Source organism: Anomaloglossus baeobatrachus, chromosome 12 (genome assembly GCF_048569485.1).
Source record: "Anomaloglossus baeobatrachus isolate aAnoBae1 chromosome 12, aAnoBae1.hap1, whole genome shotgun sequence".
Lineage (NCBI taxonomy): Eukaryota > Metazoa > Chordata > Amphibia > Anura > Aromobatidae > Anomaloglossus > Anomaloglossus baeobatrachus.
In genome coordinates, this window is record NC_134364.1 from 105,841,413 (window position 1) to 105,859,025 (window position 17,613).

At 45.4% G+C, this 17,613-nt stretch overlaps 1 protein-coding gene across 2 annotated transcripts in view; it reads left to right on the forward strand.

Moving 5' to 3' along the window:
* LOC142257711 (receptor-interacting serine/threonine-protein kinase 3-like) overlaps window positions 1–17,613 on the forward strand; it is a 61,863-nt gene that overhangs the window by 32,187 nt on the left and 12,063 nt on the right. For both annotated transcript variants that reach the window (XM_075329852.1, XM_075329851.1), the window contains exons 3-7: window positions 1,899–2,038; window positions 2,503–2,552; window positions 2,637–2,795; window positions 4,589–4,695; window positions 6,663–6,723. In XM_075329852.1, the coding sequence (XP_075185967.1) occupies window positions 1,899–2,038; window positions 2,503–2,552; window positions 2,637–2,795; window positions 4,589–4,695; window positions 6,663–6,723 (517 nt within the window). The remainder of the gene's footprint in view (window positions 1–1,898; window positions 2,039–2,502; window positions 2,553–2,636; window positions 2,796–4,588; window positions 4,696–6,662; window positions 6,724–17,613) is intronic.

A 17,613-nucleotide genomic window follows, 5' to 3' on the forward strand; every position in this document is an offset into this window, starting at 1 on the left:
GAGGAATAAGATTTTCTGGTCTGATGAGATGAAGATAGAACTTTTTGGTGATAATTCTAAGCAGTATGTGTAGATAAAACCAGGCACTGTTCATCATCTGCCCAATACAATCTCAACAATGAAACATGGTGGTGGCAGCATCATGCTATGGGGGTGTTTTTTCAGCTGCAGGGACGGGAGAAATGGTGCAATTGAAGGAAAGATAAATGCGGCCAAGTACAGAGATATCCTGGAAGAAAACCTCTTCCAGAGTCCTCTGGACCTCAGATTTGGCCGAAGGTTGACCTTCCAACAGGACAATGACCCTAAGCACACAGCTAAAATAACAAAGGAGTGGCTTTAGAACAACTCTGTGACCATTCTTGACTGGTCCAGCCAGAGCCCTGACCGAAACCCAATTGTGCATCTCTGGAGAGATCTGAAATGGCGTCCACAAATGTTCACCAACCAACCTGATGGAACTGGAGAGGATCTGCAAGGAAGAATAGCAGAGTATCCCCAAATCCAGGATCCCAAGAAGACTCCTTTCTGTTCTAGCTCAAAAGGTGCTTCTACTCAAAACTGAGCAAATGGGTTGAATACTTATGACCATGTGATATCAGTTTTTCTTATTTAATAAATGTTCAAAAATGTCTACATTTCTTTTTTTCTGTTTAGATGGGGGATGAGGTGCAGAGTGTACATTAATGAGAAAAAAAATTAACTTTTTTGAATTTACCAAATGGCTGCAATGAAACAAAGAGTGAAAAATTTAAAGGAGTCTGAATACTTTTCGTACCTACTGTAGTAGCACTTTATTTATAGTTGAGGGTGCAGGTAAGGTCACTCAGGGTCAGCCGATGTTGAGTGGGGACTCCATTTCGTATTCTTAAGGTGCCAACCTTCGCGGTCAGGCAGGGACAAATCAGGGTCAGCCTTAAAGTTTCTTCTAGTCTGAGTAGGGACCTGTTGATGACATCTCTCCTGGTTTGTTCATGCTTGTGTCAGTGGTAGGGCTCAGTCACAACTTGCAGTTTCACTTAGACCTCACTCTTAACTTTTCTACCCTTGAATCCTTATGACATTCCCCATTGTGCTGTTGAAGCCTTTTTTCTAAACAGTGAACTAACTAGTAGACCATGAGATCAATATTTTGAAATGTGTTTGTCCAAGAAGTGCCCATAAAATGTGCCACTCCCTAGTCTGCCAATTATCAAAAAGCTAAACCAGAGCTGAAAATAACAATTTTAAAGGAGTTTTCTTAGACTTTGCTTATTCTTTCGTATAGGACTAAGACTTTACCGGTAGGTAGTTGCTAAGTGCTAACTACTTGCCTGTTCCGTCCTGCAATGATCTCTCCCGCCTCAGGCAGCAATTCTACAGCTTACTTTGACCTCATAACAAAAAAGCAGCTCTTTCTGTTCTGGTCTGCTCTGTCGATGGGGCATTGATGCTGATATCATGCTGATTAAGAGCCTGTCCCCTGCAGTTTGGCAGCAGGGAGTAAGCTATTAATCAACATTACTTCAGCATTGATGCTTCATTAACAGAAAAGAGTGGAATAGAAGAAGCTTCTCTGTAGACGTGACATCACGTGAAACAATAAAATCACAGGCAGGAGTGGTCCGTGACAGCTCTGAGCTCATAGAGATTGTCACCTGGCAGAACAGGAAGGTATTAGCGAATAGCTGCAAGTAAGTTCTTTGCCCCATACAAAATAAAAAAAGTCCCAAATAATTCCATTAAAATGGTGGAATTAAATCATAAAAATATCCCAATAGAATAAATCTATTTTTATAAAATGATAGGGTATTGCTTTGAAGATTGGTGGAAGTTTGACCTATACGATCCTCACCAACCCTAGAAGCAAATATTTTTCTCTTTAGCATGCAGCTTGTAAATGTTTCTTCTTTCTTAAGATTACAGATTTTGGACTGTCTAAGGTTGTTGGGGCTACTAGTTCTGCAACTCCATCGTTTGCTGGAACCTGGTCATACATGGCACCAGAAGCTCTCAATGACATCAACTATTGTCCAACCAAATCTTATGATGTTTACAGGTGAGAGATGGCTGATTTTCTGATTCGTAAACAACACAACCTTTCAACCTTTGCTTCTTCATATTAAATGTACACATTTGGCTCCATTAAAAGGTTTTTCCAAAAACTGATATCTTAACTTAGCGTTAAAGTCTTTCTTTATAGTTTTCATCTTGTACAGTTAAGAGTTTCAGAGTGAAAGATTCTTCTAGTTTCAGTTTGCGAGACAAGACAAAGTTTTAAGTGCTTCACTAGCTCCAATAGGGCTGCTTTTTATATCACCAGGATTTATGTCATATCAATCACTGAATTGAAATCAATATTACAAGCGGTGGCTTTGGTTTGGAAAACAGAAGTCAATGGAGATTGGGATGCCTCTTTAAATGAGTTATCTAAGAAAAATAAGGCAGAAGTTCATCTGACATTATTAAAAACTAACAATGTATCTCTGATATTTCTCTATTGTTTTTTTTTCTAAACGGTAGTTATGGAATCTTAATGTGGACAGTGTTTTCAAATGAAGAACCCTACCACGGTAAGTCCCTATATTCAGTCTCACACAACGCAGTTGATACAATACACAACAGGCTTCATATTAATTTGTCTTCTTCTGTTGCAGGCAGGTATGCGGCTGATATTCAGCGCTTGGTGGGTGATGGCCAAAGACCTAGAGTCGGAGACGTAGATGAGTACAGTGAGGTCAAAATGGTGCCTGAAGCTAAAGAATTAATGATTAAATGTTGGCACCAAGATGCAGAGAGCAGACCCAGCTTCCGTGGTGAGTACGATGAGTTTATTTACAAACACCAGCAAGTTCAAATTTGAGGTGTAATTTGGACCACTTTATACTAGTCAATATCTTTTTACCCATGTTTTGTTTACTAGAATTGGTCTAGAATACAAGAAAAGAAAGGCAAAGTGGAGTTCTCTTAGGTAGCACAGATGGGTCAAAAAGAAATGTAGTGGGCTCACTTGGTCAAGTTATGCATATTAGGCACAATCTAATCTTAGGGTATAGTACAAAGAATCGTGTGTCCTTGACATCAGCTGATCAGTGGTTTCCAAGCCGTGTTGTAGCTAAGTTATGAAATGTAGCAAAAATACATAACTCAACACATTATGATTATAAATGGAGTCTTTTACTTTCTACTGTTTACGGTGTAAGTGGAGAAAACGGAAGATCCTTTTCTAGACATATTGTATATTGTAAGATGTATTTGATTAAATGTTGAGAAAACTCCCTACTCACACAGTCTTGTTTTTAAATTTTTGTTAAAGATTCTAACCAATATTCATGCAAAAAAGCCCAGGTGGGCAGTAATCCCTTTTTTAAAATTCTATTTTTTTCTATTTTGGCCATGCCTATTTTGCTGACCTCTGATTTTGCTTTCTGAAGGAAGTCTCCTTAAGGCTTCTATATTGAAAACTTAGATTTAACAACTTTATCTACACTCAGCAAAGCAAGTAGTTGCTCATAGAAAATTGGAAATTATACATAGAAATGGAGATTGGGTCATCAGATCCCTACTGTACAATTTTAAAAATTATCTGATGGGATTGTGGTCAACTACAAAACTATGAGGTCAAGGGAGTAGATTATCAGCAACCAATGGCAAGTACCAGGGGTGAAGAAAAGTCAAGACTGGGTAGGAAATTAAGAGATGGAAAAATATATTGGGATCGGAAGAAAACCCATGAATTTCCCTGACTGAACAATTGAAACTTATTTTATAATCAAGGTGTGATTAGCAATTTGAACATCTTAGATTTAGAGCAACCTCCAATGCCAATATTTTACTCAACATGGAACCCTCTCTTTGGAGATTAGATCTTCAGGGTTTTTCATAGATGTCTCAAGTCTAAGGCTATGTGTGCACGTGTGCGCTCTGCACCGCACCTAAAAGGTGCGCTTCAGAGCGCAGCTGAAAAGCGCATGGTGCAGACAGAGAACGTGCGCTCTGCCTGCAGCTCCTGCCATAGACAGAGCAGGGGCTGCCAGCAAAGCGCACGGAAGAAGTGACATGTCACTTCTTAGAACGCGCGCTTCGGGCAGCAGCCGGAGCGCTGCGCTCTAAGATGCCACGTGCGCACGGCTCCTGCACAATCTCCATAGATTATGCAGGGGACGCAGGACGCATGCAGTTACGCTGCGCTACAAAACGCAGCGTAACTGCATGTAATTACGCAACGTGCGCACATAGCCTTAAGGAGGTTTTAATCACAAAAACAAACATCCTACAAAATAGAAGCAAAGAGGGTTAATATTGCTCAAACGTCTTTTAGAGGACAACTGTTCCTTTAGAAGCTCATTTTTGCAATTTACGTTGGTCACCTCAAAGAGAATTCACTAAAAATGAAGGTACATGCATTTTTCTGAAAATCATTAAGCTTTTGAAACATTGAATGAAGCATGACGACAGGTAGGATGATGTTAACTGGGCTATACTGGTGTGGCCCCCGGATATGACTCTTGTAAAACAATTCTCTCATCTTGAATATTGAGTAAGAAGAACTACATTTATTATTTGCATTTTGTAATGTTGCTCTCAGTGTGTTTTTTTTACCCATTAGACTGTACTGTGTCCACTTCAAACATGTTTGAGGCATATAAAGATGAAGTTATTGATGCTGTTAGAACTGTTGAAAATTTTCTCAATAAGAAGCCTTACAAATATCAGGTACCATCAACTATTGTTTCAATTGTAGTTGTCAACTTTTTAAATTGGTGGGTCCTCTCAATTTGTAGTTTTCTTGGCTTGTCTGATTTAAATCAAAGTTGATATAAAATAGGATTGGCAAAGGCTTATAGATTAGCAAATAAATTTGAGTTGAATAAAATTCTACTCGAATTTTACAAAAATCAGACTTTGCCAAAATGATGATTTTTTTTTTTTCATTTTGCTTCCGTGCAGATTCAACAAAATGGTGGAAACTGAACACCATTTTTCTGATCTGTAAAAAGCCATTAAAATATAAAACTAAAATAACAAATACTTATGTTCATCTTACCGCTCCACTAGCCGGCCCCTCCCATCCTCAGTGTCACCGGCCTGGTCCTTGTTGCATCTTGAGGTCACTACTGGTTGTACTGAAATCCTTGGTTCTCTCACGCTGGGCCTGAACTTTTTGGTTTTATTAGGGCGGAGAGACACCAGAGCATGTTAAGGGACATCATATGTGCGGAGAATAACTTCTCCACAAATTGAATTTCCTGGGAAAATCCAAGTAAATAGGCAAATTCTAATTTTGACTGCTCTGCTCATCGGTACTTGTCAATAAATGATATTGTACATATTATTTAACAACAGTTAGGCTTCATGCACACATATTATAGATGACCCTAGTATTAAGTACATTTAGTATCATAGTATCATAGTTTTTAAGGTTGAAGGGAGACTCTAAGTCCATCTAGTTCAACCCGTAGCCTAACATGTTGATCCAGAGGAAAGCAAAAAAACCCCCAACGTGGCAAACAAGTTCCAATGGGGAAAAAATGTCCTTCCTGACTCCACATCCGGCAATCAGACTAGTTCCCTGGATCAATACCCTGTCATAAAATCTAATATACATAACTGGTAATATTACATTTTTCAAGAAAGGCGTCCAGGCTCTGCTTAAATGCTAGTAGTGAATCACTCATTACAACATCATGCGGCAGAGAGTTCCACAGTCTCACTGCTCGTACAGTAAAGAATCCTCGTCTGTGATTATGATTAAACCTTCTTTCCTCAAGACGTAGCGGATGCCCCCGTGTTCCAGTCGCAGGCCTAGGTGTAAAAAGATCTTTGGAAAGGTCTCTGTACTGTCCCCTCATATATTTATACATTGTGATTAGATCCCCCCTAAGCCTTCGTTTTTCCAAACTAAATAACCCCAAGTTTAATAACCTGTCTTGGTATTGCAGCCCACCCATTCCTCTAATAATCTTGGTGACTCTTCTCTGCACCCTCTCCAGTTCAGCTATGTCCTTCTTATATATTGGTGACCAGAATTGTACACAGTATTCTAAGTGCGGTCGCACTAGTGACTTGTACAGAGGTAGAACTATATTTTTTTCATGAACACTTATACCTCTTTTAATACATCCCATTATTTTATTAGCCCTGGCAGCAGCTGCCTGACACTGGCCACTAAAGTGAAGTTTACCATCCACCCATACACCCAAGTCTTTTTCTGTGTCTGTTTTACCCAGTGTTCTACAATTAAGTACATAATCATAAATGTTATTTCCTCTACCCAAGTGCATGACCTTACATTTATCTACATTAAACTTCAATTGCCACTTCTCAGCCCAATCCTCCAATTTACATAAATCTCCCTGTAATATAAAATTATCCTCCTCTGTATTGATTACCCTGCAGAGTTTAGTATCATCTGCAAATATTGAAATTCTACTCCGCATGCCCCCAACAAGGTCATTTATAAATATGTTGAAAAGAAGCGGGCCCAATACTGACCCCTGTGGTACCCCACTATGAACTGAGACCCAGTCCGAGTACGTGCCATTAATAACCACCCTTTGTTTCCTATCACTTAGCCAGTTTTTAACCCAGTTACACATATTTTCCCCTATCCCCACTACTACTATCCCCACTACTACCTACTGAGGTAATTATTTTACTTTCTTATTTTTCTTGTTTTACAGTCACTAGATAAATCAGGAACATTAGAAGATCCCAGCCTTTCGGACGAAAGTTTCATCAGAGGTCAGTTGAACTAATTTGGGAATCAACGGAGAGGAACTTTTTTGGGGTCTCAGACTTATAAAATGGTGATAGATGAATCAAAATCTAAATACCTCTCACTGATTTCAATATGGAGACTGTCTGCCCAGATGGATTAGAACCGGCTGATGAGGTTCATAAACAAGTCTTCTCTCAAGAGGTCCCACACTCTACTTTTCATACTGGGAGAAGGAAGTGCACTAAACGAACACCAGAGCCCTTGAGCAAAAAGATTACCAGGACCCTGGTCCAGCATTCATACTGGTATTCCATACCACCCCACCAGAGAGGTGTGAACGTCCTCAGCTAGCATTTGAATGCCAATATCCTGATGTCACAATGACTATGGGACAGAGGGAACTGGGGCTCATAAACTGACCCTCAAGTTAGGGGGCCCTATGCTATCTTGAACCTTAGGAATACTCCTGAAGGTGAAGAGGTCTGAGTCTCCTTCCTTGCTCTGCTTCTGACCACTCCTCATCTGGATCCCTCTCCCCCTCCCTCCAGGGAGGGACAGGACAGGAGTGTGTTGAAACCACAGATAAAGACTAAAAAGGGAAAACCAAAACTCTGTCACACAGCACACACATACAAAGGTAAAGATAATAAGAAATTCGGGAGGTAAAACAAGAGCAGGAAAGAAGTACAGAACAACAGGGGTAAACTCCACAACTGCACCAAACAATAATCACAACTTTCTCCACAGAGTCTGGGACACCACACCTCACAAACCAACATAGAATAAACTGTAGCTGGCATGGGTAGAAGGATTCCATCAGCATAAATAGGAGGGGAGCAAATGTAATAGGTTTCCCACGACATGTGATTACAGGAGCAAGTAGACTAGTAGAGATTAATTAATGCTAGCCTACCAATCAATCAACACACAGCAGGTCAACACCCAAGTCTTCCTGTGTTGATCCCAGACAACAGAAAAACCATCGGGCAGAGTTTCAGAATCTGCAAACTGAACAATACTGCCATGACAGTCGGCAAAGTTTGTACAAAACTCTGTGTGACACCTCGGCACCTCTTGTGATTATTTGACATCATGACATCAAATAATGTCTTGTGTGATGTTATGCTGTCCTCTGCATTTTGTGATTACCAGAGGGGTGAACTTTGCACTACCCTGGTTCAGATGCAGAGGAGTATTGATGTGGATGCTGAACAAAGGTTCTGCAACATTTTTTTTTTACTTCTCTCTAAATATCAGGCCTGTAGACCTAGGCTGAATCCTGGAGTAAAAGTGTTGCATGCATTATTATTATTATTTATAGGGCACCATTAATTTCATGGTGCTGTACATGAGAAGGGATTACATACAGAATACATATCCAAGTTTCAATAGACATACTGGTATAGATGGAAGAGGACCCTGCCCTTGCGGGCTTACATTCTATAGGATATTGGGGCGGAGATAGTAGGTGGGATGTTGTTCGGGCGGCAGCTCCGCACGGTGGTGAGGCGGCAGCAGCTCCGCATGGTGGTGGGGAAGTAGCTGTGGTGGTGGTGAAGCAGTGGGGTAATTGAAGATTATAGGCATTCCTGAACAGATGAGTTTTCAAGTTCCTAAACATGAAAAAGAAAGGATACTACCGCTGCACAAATGAACAATTATACAGTGGTCAAGATAAGATAAGTAAACAAACCACAGAAGAACACCTTAGGGGTACCTCTCACATAGCGAGATCACTAGCGAGATCACTGCTGAGTCACAGTTTTTGTGGCGCACCAGTGACCTCATTAGCGATATCGCTGTGTGTGACACTGAGCAGTGATCTGGCCCCTGCTGTGAAATCGCTGCTCGTTACACAGAGTGCTGGTTCATTTTTTGGACGTTGCTCTCCCGCTGTGAAGCACACATCGCTGTGTGTGACAGCGAGAGAGCAACGATCTGAATGTGCAGGGAGCAGGGAGCCGGCTTCTGGCAGCCTGCGGTAAGCTGTAACCAAGGTAAATATCGGGTAACTAAGCAAAGCCCTTTGCTTGGTTACCCGATATTTACCTTGGTTACTAGCGTCCCACTGCTCTCACGCTGACAGTGCCGGCTCCCTGCTCCCTGCACACGTAGCCGGAGTACACATTGGGTAAATAAGCAAAGTGGTTTGCTTATTAACCCGATGTGTACTCTGGCTAGGAGTGCAGGGAGCCAGCGCTAAGCGGTGTGCGCTGATAACCAAGGTAAATATCGGGTAACCAAGCGCTTGGTTACCCAATATTTACCTTAGTTACCAAGCGCAGCATCGCTTCCACGCGTCGCTGCTGGCTGGGGGCTGGTCACTAGTGAGATCTGCCTGATTGACAGCTCACCAGCGACCATGTAGCGATGCACCAGCGATCCTGACCAGGTCAGATCGCTGTTGGGATCGCTGGAGCATCGCTAAAGTGTGACGGTACACTTAGGCTAAGTTCACACTTCCGTTGTTTTGCATCAGTCACTATCAGTTGTGTGACTGATGCAATGGATGCGCTGCAGATAGTGGCACAACTGATGTGACTGATGCTGCAAAAAAACGATCCATTGTGTTTTTTTTTTTTTACTGTTTTACCGGTGGCTGGCTATTTTTGAACGATCAGCTGATCATTCACAAAAGCCGCCGCCGGGCGATCAGCTGATCATTCACAATAGCCGGCCACCGGCCGATCAGCTGATCGTTCACATTAGCTGGCTGCCAGCCAATCAGCTGATCGTTCACAAAAGCCGGCTACCGGGCGGTCAGCTGATCGTTCTGGCCGCTGGAGCTGGAACTGAACTTACAGTCATCATGGTTTTTTACTGTGCGCATGCTCACAGTAAAAGACTGATCCGCCACACACAAAAAACATTACATTCATCGTCACTCCCGCCTGATGGTCAGTCAGTAAATGACTGATCCGTCACGTGGCGGATTCAACGCAAGGCCATCAGTCACAATCCATCGCTAATAGAAGCCTATGGGGAAAAAACAGATTCCTGCAAAATATTTTGCAGGATACCGTAATTCCTCAAGGCGATAGATTGTGACTGATGCAAAACAACGGAAGTGTGAACTAAATTCTACTTTACACGCTGCGATATCGGTCCCGATATCGGTCCCGATATCGCTAGTGTGGGCACCCGCCCCCATCTGTTGTGCGACACGGGCAAATAGCTGCCCGTGCCGCATAACATCGCCCAGACCCGTCACACTACTTACCTGCCCAGCGACGTCGCTGTGACCAGCGAACCGCCTCCTTTCTAAGGGGGCGGTTCGTTCAGAGTCACAGCGACGTCACAGCTGCGTCACTGAACCGCCGCCCAATAGAAGCGGAGGGGCGGAGATGAGCGGGACGTAACATCCCGCCGACCTCCTTCCTTCAGCATAGCGGCCGGGAGGCAGGTAAGTTGAGCTTCCTCATTCCTGCGGCGTCACACGGAGCGATGTATGCTGCCGCAGGAACGAGGAACAACCTCGTTACTGCTGCAGTAACGATTTTTGAGAATGGACCCCCATGTCACCGATGAGCGATTTTGCACGTTTTTGCAACAATGTAAAATCGCTCATAGGTGTCACACGCAACGGCATTGCTAATGCGGCCGGATGTGTGTCACCAATTCCGTGACCCCAACGAGTTTGCATTAGCGATGTCGTAGCGTGTAAAGCCCCCTTTAGCCTTAGGTATAACCAAAATAATAATATACTGCCCAAAGGCACTCACTGCGACTGTGTATGACCGGGAGTATAGATCAGGAAGCCTCCAGGATCAGGCTGGTAGCGATCGGTAATGTGCAGAAAAGAACTTCCAGAGTTGATTCTGAGTGAGCTCCTGTTACGGAGTGCTCAGCAAATTAGTGCTTGTATTTGCACCAACCTCGGAGTATAAAGGGGGCTTTACACACTACGATATCGCTAGCGATATTGCTAGCGAGCGTACCCGCCCTCATCGTTTGTGCGTCACTTCCTTCCTTCCTAGCGACGTCGCTGTGGGTGGCGAACAACATCTTTTTTTAAGGGGGAGGTTCTTTCACCGTCACAGCGACGTCACAAGCGGCCGACCAATAGAAGCGGAGGGGTGGAGACCAGCCGCATTTATGACACGCCCACCTCGTTGCCGGAGGACGCAGGTAAGCTGTTGTTCGTCGTTCCCGGGGTGTCACACGTAGCGATGTGTGCTGCCTCAGGAACAACAAACAACCTGTGGCCAGAAGGAGGAACGACATTTTGAAAATGAACGACGTGTCAACGATCAACGATTAGGTGAGTATTTTTGAATGTTGACAGCCGCTCGTAGTTGTTACATGCAACGACGTTGCTAACGACGCCGGATGTGCGTCACGAATTCCGTGACCCCGACGACATAGCGTTAGATATGTCATTGCGTGTAACGGGGCCTTTAGAGTTCATTTACGCAGCGGTAGTATCCTTTCTTTTTTCATGTTTAGTCACTCAGCAGGAGTATTTGTTATCGCTTGCAGTATTTTTGAGCTCTTTATGTGGGCGGTATATTTGTAAGGCACAGATACTTTTTGTATACACAATAATTAGTTTTCAAGTTCCATTTGAAGCTTGCAAGTGTAGCAGATAATCTGACGTAGTGAGGCAGAAAATTCCAGATGACAGGGGATGCTCGGTGGAAGTCTTGGAGGCGGTAGCATAAGGAGCGAATGAGAGAGGAGGAGAGAAGGCGATCTTGGGAGGACTGGAGATTACGTTAGCGGGAGATTAGTTCAGAGATATATGGAGGAGAAAGATTATGGATGGCTTTGTAGGTCAGTGTTAGTAGTTTGAATTGGATATGGTGGAAGATTGGAAGCCAATGGAAGGATTTGCAGAGGGGAAAAGCGGGGTGGTATTGAGGAGAGAGGTGGATCAGTCGGGCAGCAGACTTAAGGAAGGACTGGAGAGAGGCAAGCATGTTAACAGGGAGGCCACAGAGGAGGACGTTGCAATAATCAAGGCAGGAGATTATGAGAGCATGTGTGACGCCCTAGCAGCAGTCGGACTGCTCGGCAGACACTTTGATGAAAAACAAAAAGGTTTTTTTACGGGGGAGAATATTTGTGACGCCACCTGCGGTGTGCGGTAATAAGGAATACCGCCGCTGCTGTATGGGAGTGCCGGGGCTGATGGTGTTGGGGCAGCCTGGTGGTGATTCCCTCCGCAGGTAGGGGCCCCGGGACTCAGGGTAGGGAATAGGTAGGAACAGCCTATATTGATATAGGGCCGGCAGGGCGCTGGGGAGCCAGGGTACTCACTCAGGTGTGATGACGCATTCAGTGGACACAGACTCTGAGGTAAACAAAGTCTCTTGGTACTGCTGCACTCGGTGACTGCACGTGCGGTGGTCCCTTTCAGTGATTCTGTGGTGGACTGGAGCCTTCCTCCATACACTGTATACTGTGTGTGTCCCTGGCCCCGTTGGCTTGAAACCTTCGGGTCCCGTCCCTCTTTTTAATTGGGACCTGCTCTTAGCAGCTGGCACGTGGGATTTTCTGTGACTGCTCTGTGTGGGAAGTCCTATCCCTCCGCTGTGCTGACGCCGCTAATCTCTGAGCCGTCAAGTACAGGCCACTGTCTGCGACCCAGCCAGGCTCTCCTCAGGGAGCTCTTAATCCCCAGGTCCTCTCTCTTTTTCAGTTACTACCAACTGTCTAACTGACTCCTCCCACCAGCCTGTCTGACTCATAGGTGGGCGGTTCCTTTCCCAGCTGGAACCACGCCCCTGGTGTGCCTGACAAGTGTAGTGTTTGGGTGACTAGGATTTGTGCTGTTAGTACAGAATCACTGTTGCGGACCCCGGAACCAAGGAGGGTGGGCCCTGCACCAAGGATAGAGAATAGTGCAGTTCCCTGTGACACCCTGGACTAGTCCAGGGGCGTCACATTCCCCCTTGGTTAAACGTAGCTCGTCCCCGAGCTACAGTGCACCCAGAGTGTTTATTTTTATCTGCAAAAAGTGAACATTTTAATAAGAAAAACATATCTATCCATCCCACGCAGGGGAGGCACTTGAACCCAACGTTTCGCTTTCCCAGTCCTTCATCCCACCCCCAAAGTTCCAAAAGGAGGCAAGCCACCGCTCCTGTTGGTGGCCAGACCTGGGCCATATGTCTCCCAGGTCTCTCCTCCACCTGTGTCTTCTCCTGTAGGTGGGGATGCAGTCCGTGGCTATGAATGGGAAATAACCATTTACAATAGCACCAGTTCGTGCTGGCTACCACCAGTCCTGTAGCCAAAGGTCCATTTTCAATAAAACTTATCATTGGTCGTCAATCAGGTCATGAATCCAGGTAATTAAAATAAAATCAACATTCTTCTTATCAACACTCTATATCAACATGTCTTACATGACTATCTTTAGCATGGAAAATAGTAGAATTAAAAGCATGGAAAATACTAAACATTTTTAAATTTACTCTATATTTAGACTATTTACATTAGGGTAGAGTAGCCGGGTTCCGCTACCATTCCTCATCTCTGAAACTATGTGGGGGCTGACCAAAGTTCACACGGGTGGACCTTCTCAGCTCCTGGCTTCCCTCTAACCCTTGTACTGTGGTGTTTGCTACTACCTGTTCCCCACTACTGGTGCTAGGTGTTGTAGGTGGTAATCTACGTGTTCGTGGTGCTGGTATGGGTACTTCTCTAGGTGCAATGATTTCAGGCCTCCTTGGTTCTGGTTCTTCCGCGGGTTGCGGGAATGTGAGTACAGGCACAATCACTGCTCCATTGTACATAGGCCAATCTTCCGGGAAGTCACCTAGGATGGTGTGGATCACTCTCTTCTTTTTCTCAGTCACTTGAGGTTGGGGCTGTTCTTCCTTCTGGATGTTCAGGGGTTCAGGGCACTTTTTCAAGTGGTCACGGGAAATTACAGCTGTGGTTCTTCCTTGGTCCTTGCTGACAAGACAGGTCTTCTGGTTGTTGAAATTGGAAGGCTGGACCACATATGGCTCTCTTTCCCACTGGTCGTCCAGTTTATGCATCTTTCTTTTTCTTTTTAAGACCACTTCTCCTGGTGAAAATGGAGGGGCTTGGGCTTGCTTGTTAAAGCTTCTTTCTTGCTTTTCCCTACTTTGGTCCAGATTCTCCTCGACATACTCTTGAATTTGCCTGTATTGAGCTCTACGCTTGGTATCCCAATCTGCATTTGGGGAATAAACTTCAGGCATCTCAACTTCCATCTCCAGATCCACTGGCAGTCTCCCAGGTCTAGCCCTCATGAGATAAGCGGGTGTGCATTTAGTGGAACTCACAGGAATACTATTGTACATGTCCACAAGATCTGGCAATTTTTCAGGCCACTCGTTCCGCTCCTCAAGGGGTAGAGTTTTCAGCAGGTTGATGACTACATAGTTCATCTTCTCACACATCCCATTTGTTTGTGCGTGGTAGGGGGCAGTGCGTATCTTCTTACACCCATACAATTTACAAAATTCCTGGAAGATTTCTGCTTCAAAAGCGGGACCTTGATCTGTTAGGACGTGATCTGGGTAACCGTGGGGTCTGCAGAAATGTGCCTGGAAAGCCTTCGCCGCAGTGCTGGCAGTTAGATCTTTGACAGGTACCACCACCAGGAATCTTGAATAGTGATCTACTATGGTGAGTGCATAGGTGTACCCATTCCTGCTTGGTGTGAGCTTGACGTGGTCTAAGGCAACGAGTTCTAGAGGCTGGGTAGTTACTATTGGTTGCAATGGCGCGCGCTGACTGGTGCTATCTTTTCTCCTTAATGTACATGGACCACAGTTCCTGCACCAAGCTTCTATGGTATCTCTCATCCCAGTCCAATAAAAGCGACTTCTCAGCAACATTTCCAACTTCTTCCAACCAAAGTGCCCAGCTCTATCATGATAGGCCTCCAACACCACTGGTGCATATGCTGTGGGTATTACTATCTGGCATATTCTCTCATGCGTTTTTGGATTAATGAGACTTCTGCACAACTTGCCTCCATGGAAACACAGACGACTTCTTTCTTTCCACAATTTCTTAGCTTCTTCTGGAGCATCTGGTTCAAGGTGTGAATCAGCCTCGGATATCAATGCCTTTATCAATCTGATTGCAGGGTCATTATCTTGGGCTTCTTGCCAACCATGGTGGGGCAATGGGTTGAAGGTCGCCTCTTGCTGATCACTATAATATCGGGGTTTCACTCTATCAGTAGGGCGATGGAAAGCAGGTATCTCAATCTCCTCCAGGTCATCTTCATGCCTCCCATCATCACACAACTGGGGCATCCTGGACAACGCATCAGCGTTAGCGTTCTTGCGACCAGCCCTGTACTTTATAGTGAAATCGTAATTTGCCAGTCGTGCTACCCACCGCTGCTCCAAAGCTCCAAGCTTCGCCGTGTCCAGGTGTGTCAACGGGTTATTGTCTGTATATACGGTGAATTTTGCAGAAGCCAGGTAATGCTTAAACTTCTCTGTCACTGCCCAAACAAGTGCTAAGAACTCCAGCTTGAAAGAACTATAGTTCTCAGGATTTCTTTCTGTTGGACGGAGTTTCCTGCTGGCGTATGCAATCACCTTTTCCTTGCCATCCTGTACCTGGGATAGAACAGCTCCCAGCCCCACGTTGCTGGCATCAGTGTACAGCACAAATGGGAGGTTATAGTCAGGATATGCCAGAATCTCATCTCCTGTCAAAGCTGACTTCATCCACTTGAAGGACTTCTCCTGCTCCTCACCCCATGTGAATGGAGAGCCAGAAGTCTTGCCGTGCTTTCTTTGTCCGACTAGGAGATCTTGTAAGGGGGATGCCATCTTGGTATAGCCTTTCACGAACCTCCGGTAGTACCCCATCAATCCCAGGAATTGGCGCACCTCTTTGATGTTCTGAGGCCTGGGCCAGTTCTGGATAGCTGTGATTTTCTCAGGGTCCGGAGCCACACCTTCGGCACTTACCACATGCCCCAGGTATTGGACTTTGGGCTTCAGCAGGTGACATTTGGAGGGTTTTAGTTTCATCCCGTACCTGGAAAGGGCTTCAAATACTTCTGCCAGATGTCCCAGATGCTCCTCATAGGTCTTGGAATATACAATTACGTCGTCCAGGTACAGCAGGACAGTCTCGAAGTTGCAATGGCCTAAACAGCTCTCCATGAGTCGTTGAAACGTACCAGGTGCATTGCACAGCCCGAATGGCATGCTGTTAAATTCACATAATCCCATCGGGGTGGCAAAGGCGGTCTTCTCGCGATCCTCCTCAGCAACGGACACTTGCCAATAACCACTAGTGAGGTCAAGGGTAGAGAAGTAATTTGCAGATCTTAATGCAGTCAAGGACTCTTCAATTCTGGGCAGTGGATAGGCATCCTTATGTGTGATGTTGTTAATTCTCCTATAGTCCACGCACATCCTCATAGTGCCGTCTTTCTTCTTCACTAGGACTAGCGGGGCTGCCCAGGGGCTGCAACTATCACGGATGACCCCAGCCTCCTTCATACTTCTCAGCATGTCTTTGGCACACTGGTAGTGAGCAGGTGGTATGGGCCTATACCTTTCCTTTATAGGTGGATGAATGCCTGTGGGTATATGATGCTGAACCCCTTTCACCCTCCCAAAGTCTAATGGGTGTTTACTAAACACTTGCTCATACTCCTGAACCACCCTGTAGACCCCTTGTTTTTGATGTAGTGGAGTGGAGTCAGTACCTACATGTAACTCTTGACACCACTGTTCTTGCTGAATCTGGGAACTGTCTGTGGCTGACTGATCTGGTGTGGCTGAGGACTTTACTGTCTGGATGAAATTCTCACTCACAGTGTACAATTTGGCTATGGTAGCATACCTGGGCAGTCTAACCTCTTCCTCCCCGCAATTCAACACTCGCACGGGCACTCTCCCCTTACGGACATCGACTACCCCTCTGGCTGTCAGTACTGTAGACCAGTGCTCTGAAGGCAGGGCCTCTACCACTGCCTGGTAATTCTGTCCACGGGAGCCTACAGCTGCCCTGCACCATATCATCATCTCACTCCGTGGGGGCACTACCACAGGAGCTGCATCCATTACCCGTACACTGCCAATTTCCCCACCAGACAAATTTACCTGTTGCCTCTGCTGGAGGTCTCGAATCTCTCTTTGCAGGACCCTCTGGCGTCCCGTTCCTGCAGTTTCAGAGAGCTGTTTGAGAAGAAACAATACTTCCCCCATACAATTCTCAATAACATTAGTCCCCAAAATCATCTTAGGGTTCCGGTCACTAGGGTCATTCTGCACTACTATGAGTCCTTGGCGTGCTAACTCCACCCTGCCCACCTTGATGGTTACCTCCTTGAACCCGAGTTGTGTTACTGGTAAACCATTTACAGCATAAATGGTGAGGTCATTGTCCGGTGGGGCGAGTTCCTCAGTTGACCAGAATTTGGTATACAGTACTTGGGGTATAGTTGTTACCTGGGAGCCGGTATCAAGAAGTGCTGAAGTCGGAATCCCATCCAAGGTGATGGAAACGATGGTCCTTCCTCCAACATACCGCTCCCGCCAGTCTGCTGGGCCTTGTTGATTTAGTCCTGGGGAGTGGCCCTTGGCCCCAGGGGTGGCCCGTTTAAAGGACAATAACGGGCGTAGTGACCAGTCTTGTTGCACCTATAACAAACAAGGTTTTCATACCGGTCATGGTTCCTTCCTCTGTATGTCGAGGTCCTCCCTCTCATCCAAGGGACGTCATCTGGGCAGTTAGCAAGCTGGATCTTCTCCGCCGGCTTGGTCTTGGGCTTGAGCTGCATTGCCTCTAGGATCCTTGCAACATCACTGCTCAGCTGCTGCACCTGTAAAGACAAATCACTGGTATCGCCTGCAGGCGCTGCTGGGGTCTTTGGCTCTGGCAGTGCTCTAACAGGAGGTGGCACATGTAGAGGAGAAGTGCCGGCTTGCCAGGACGTAGCAGGAGAATCAGTTGGC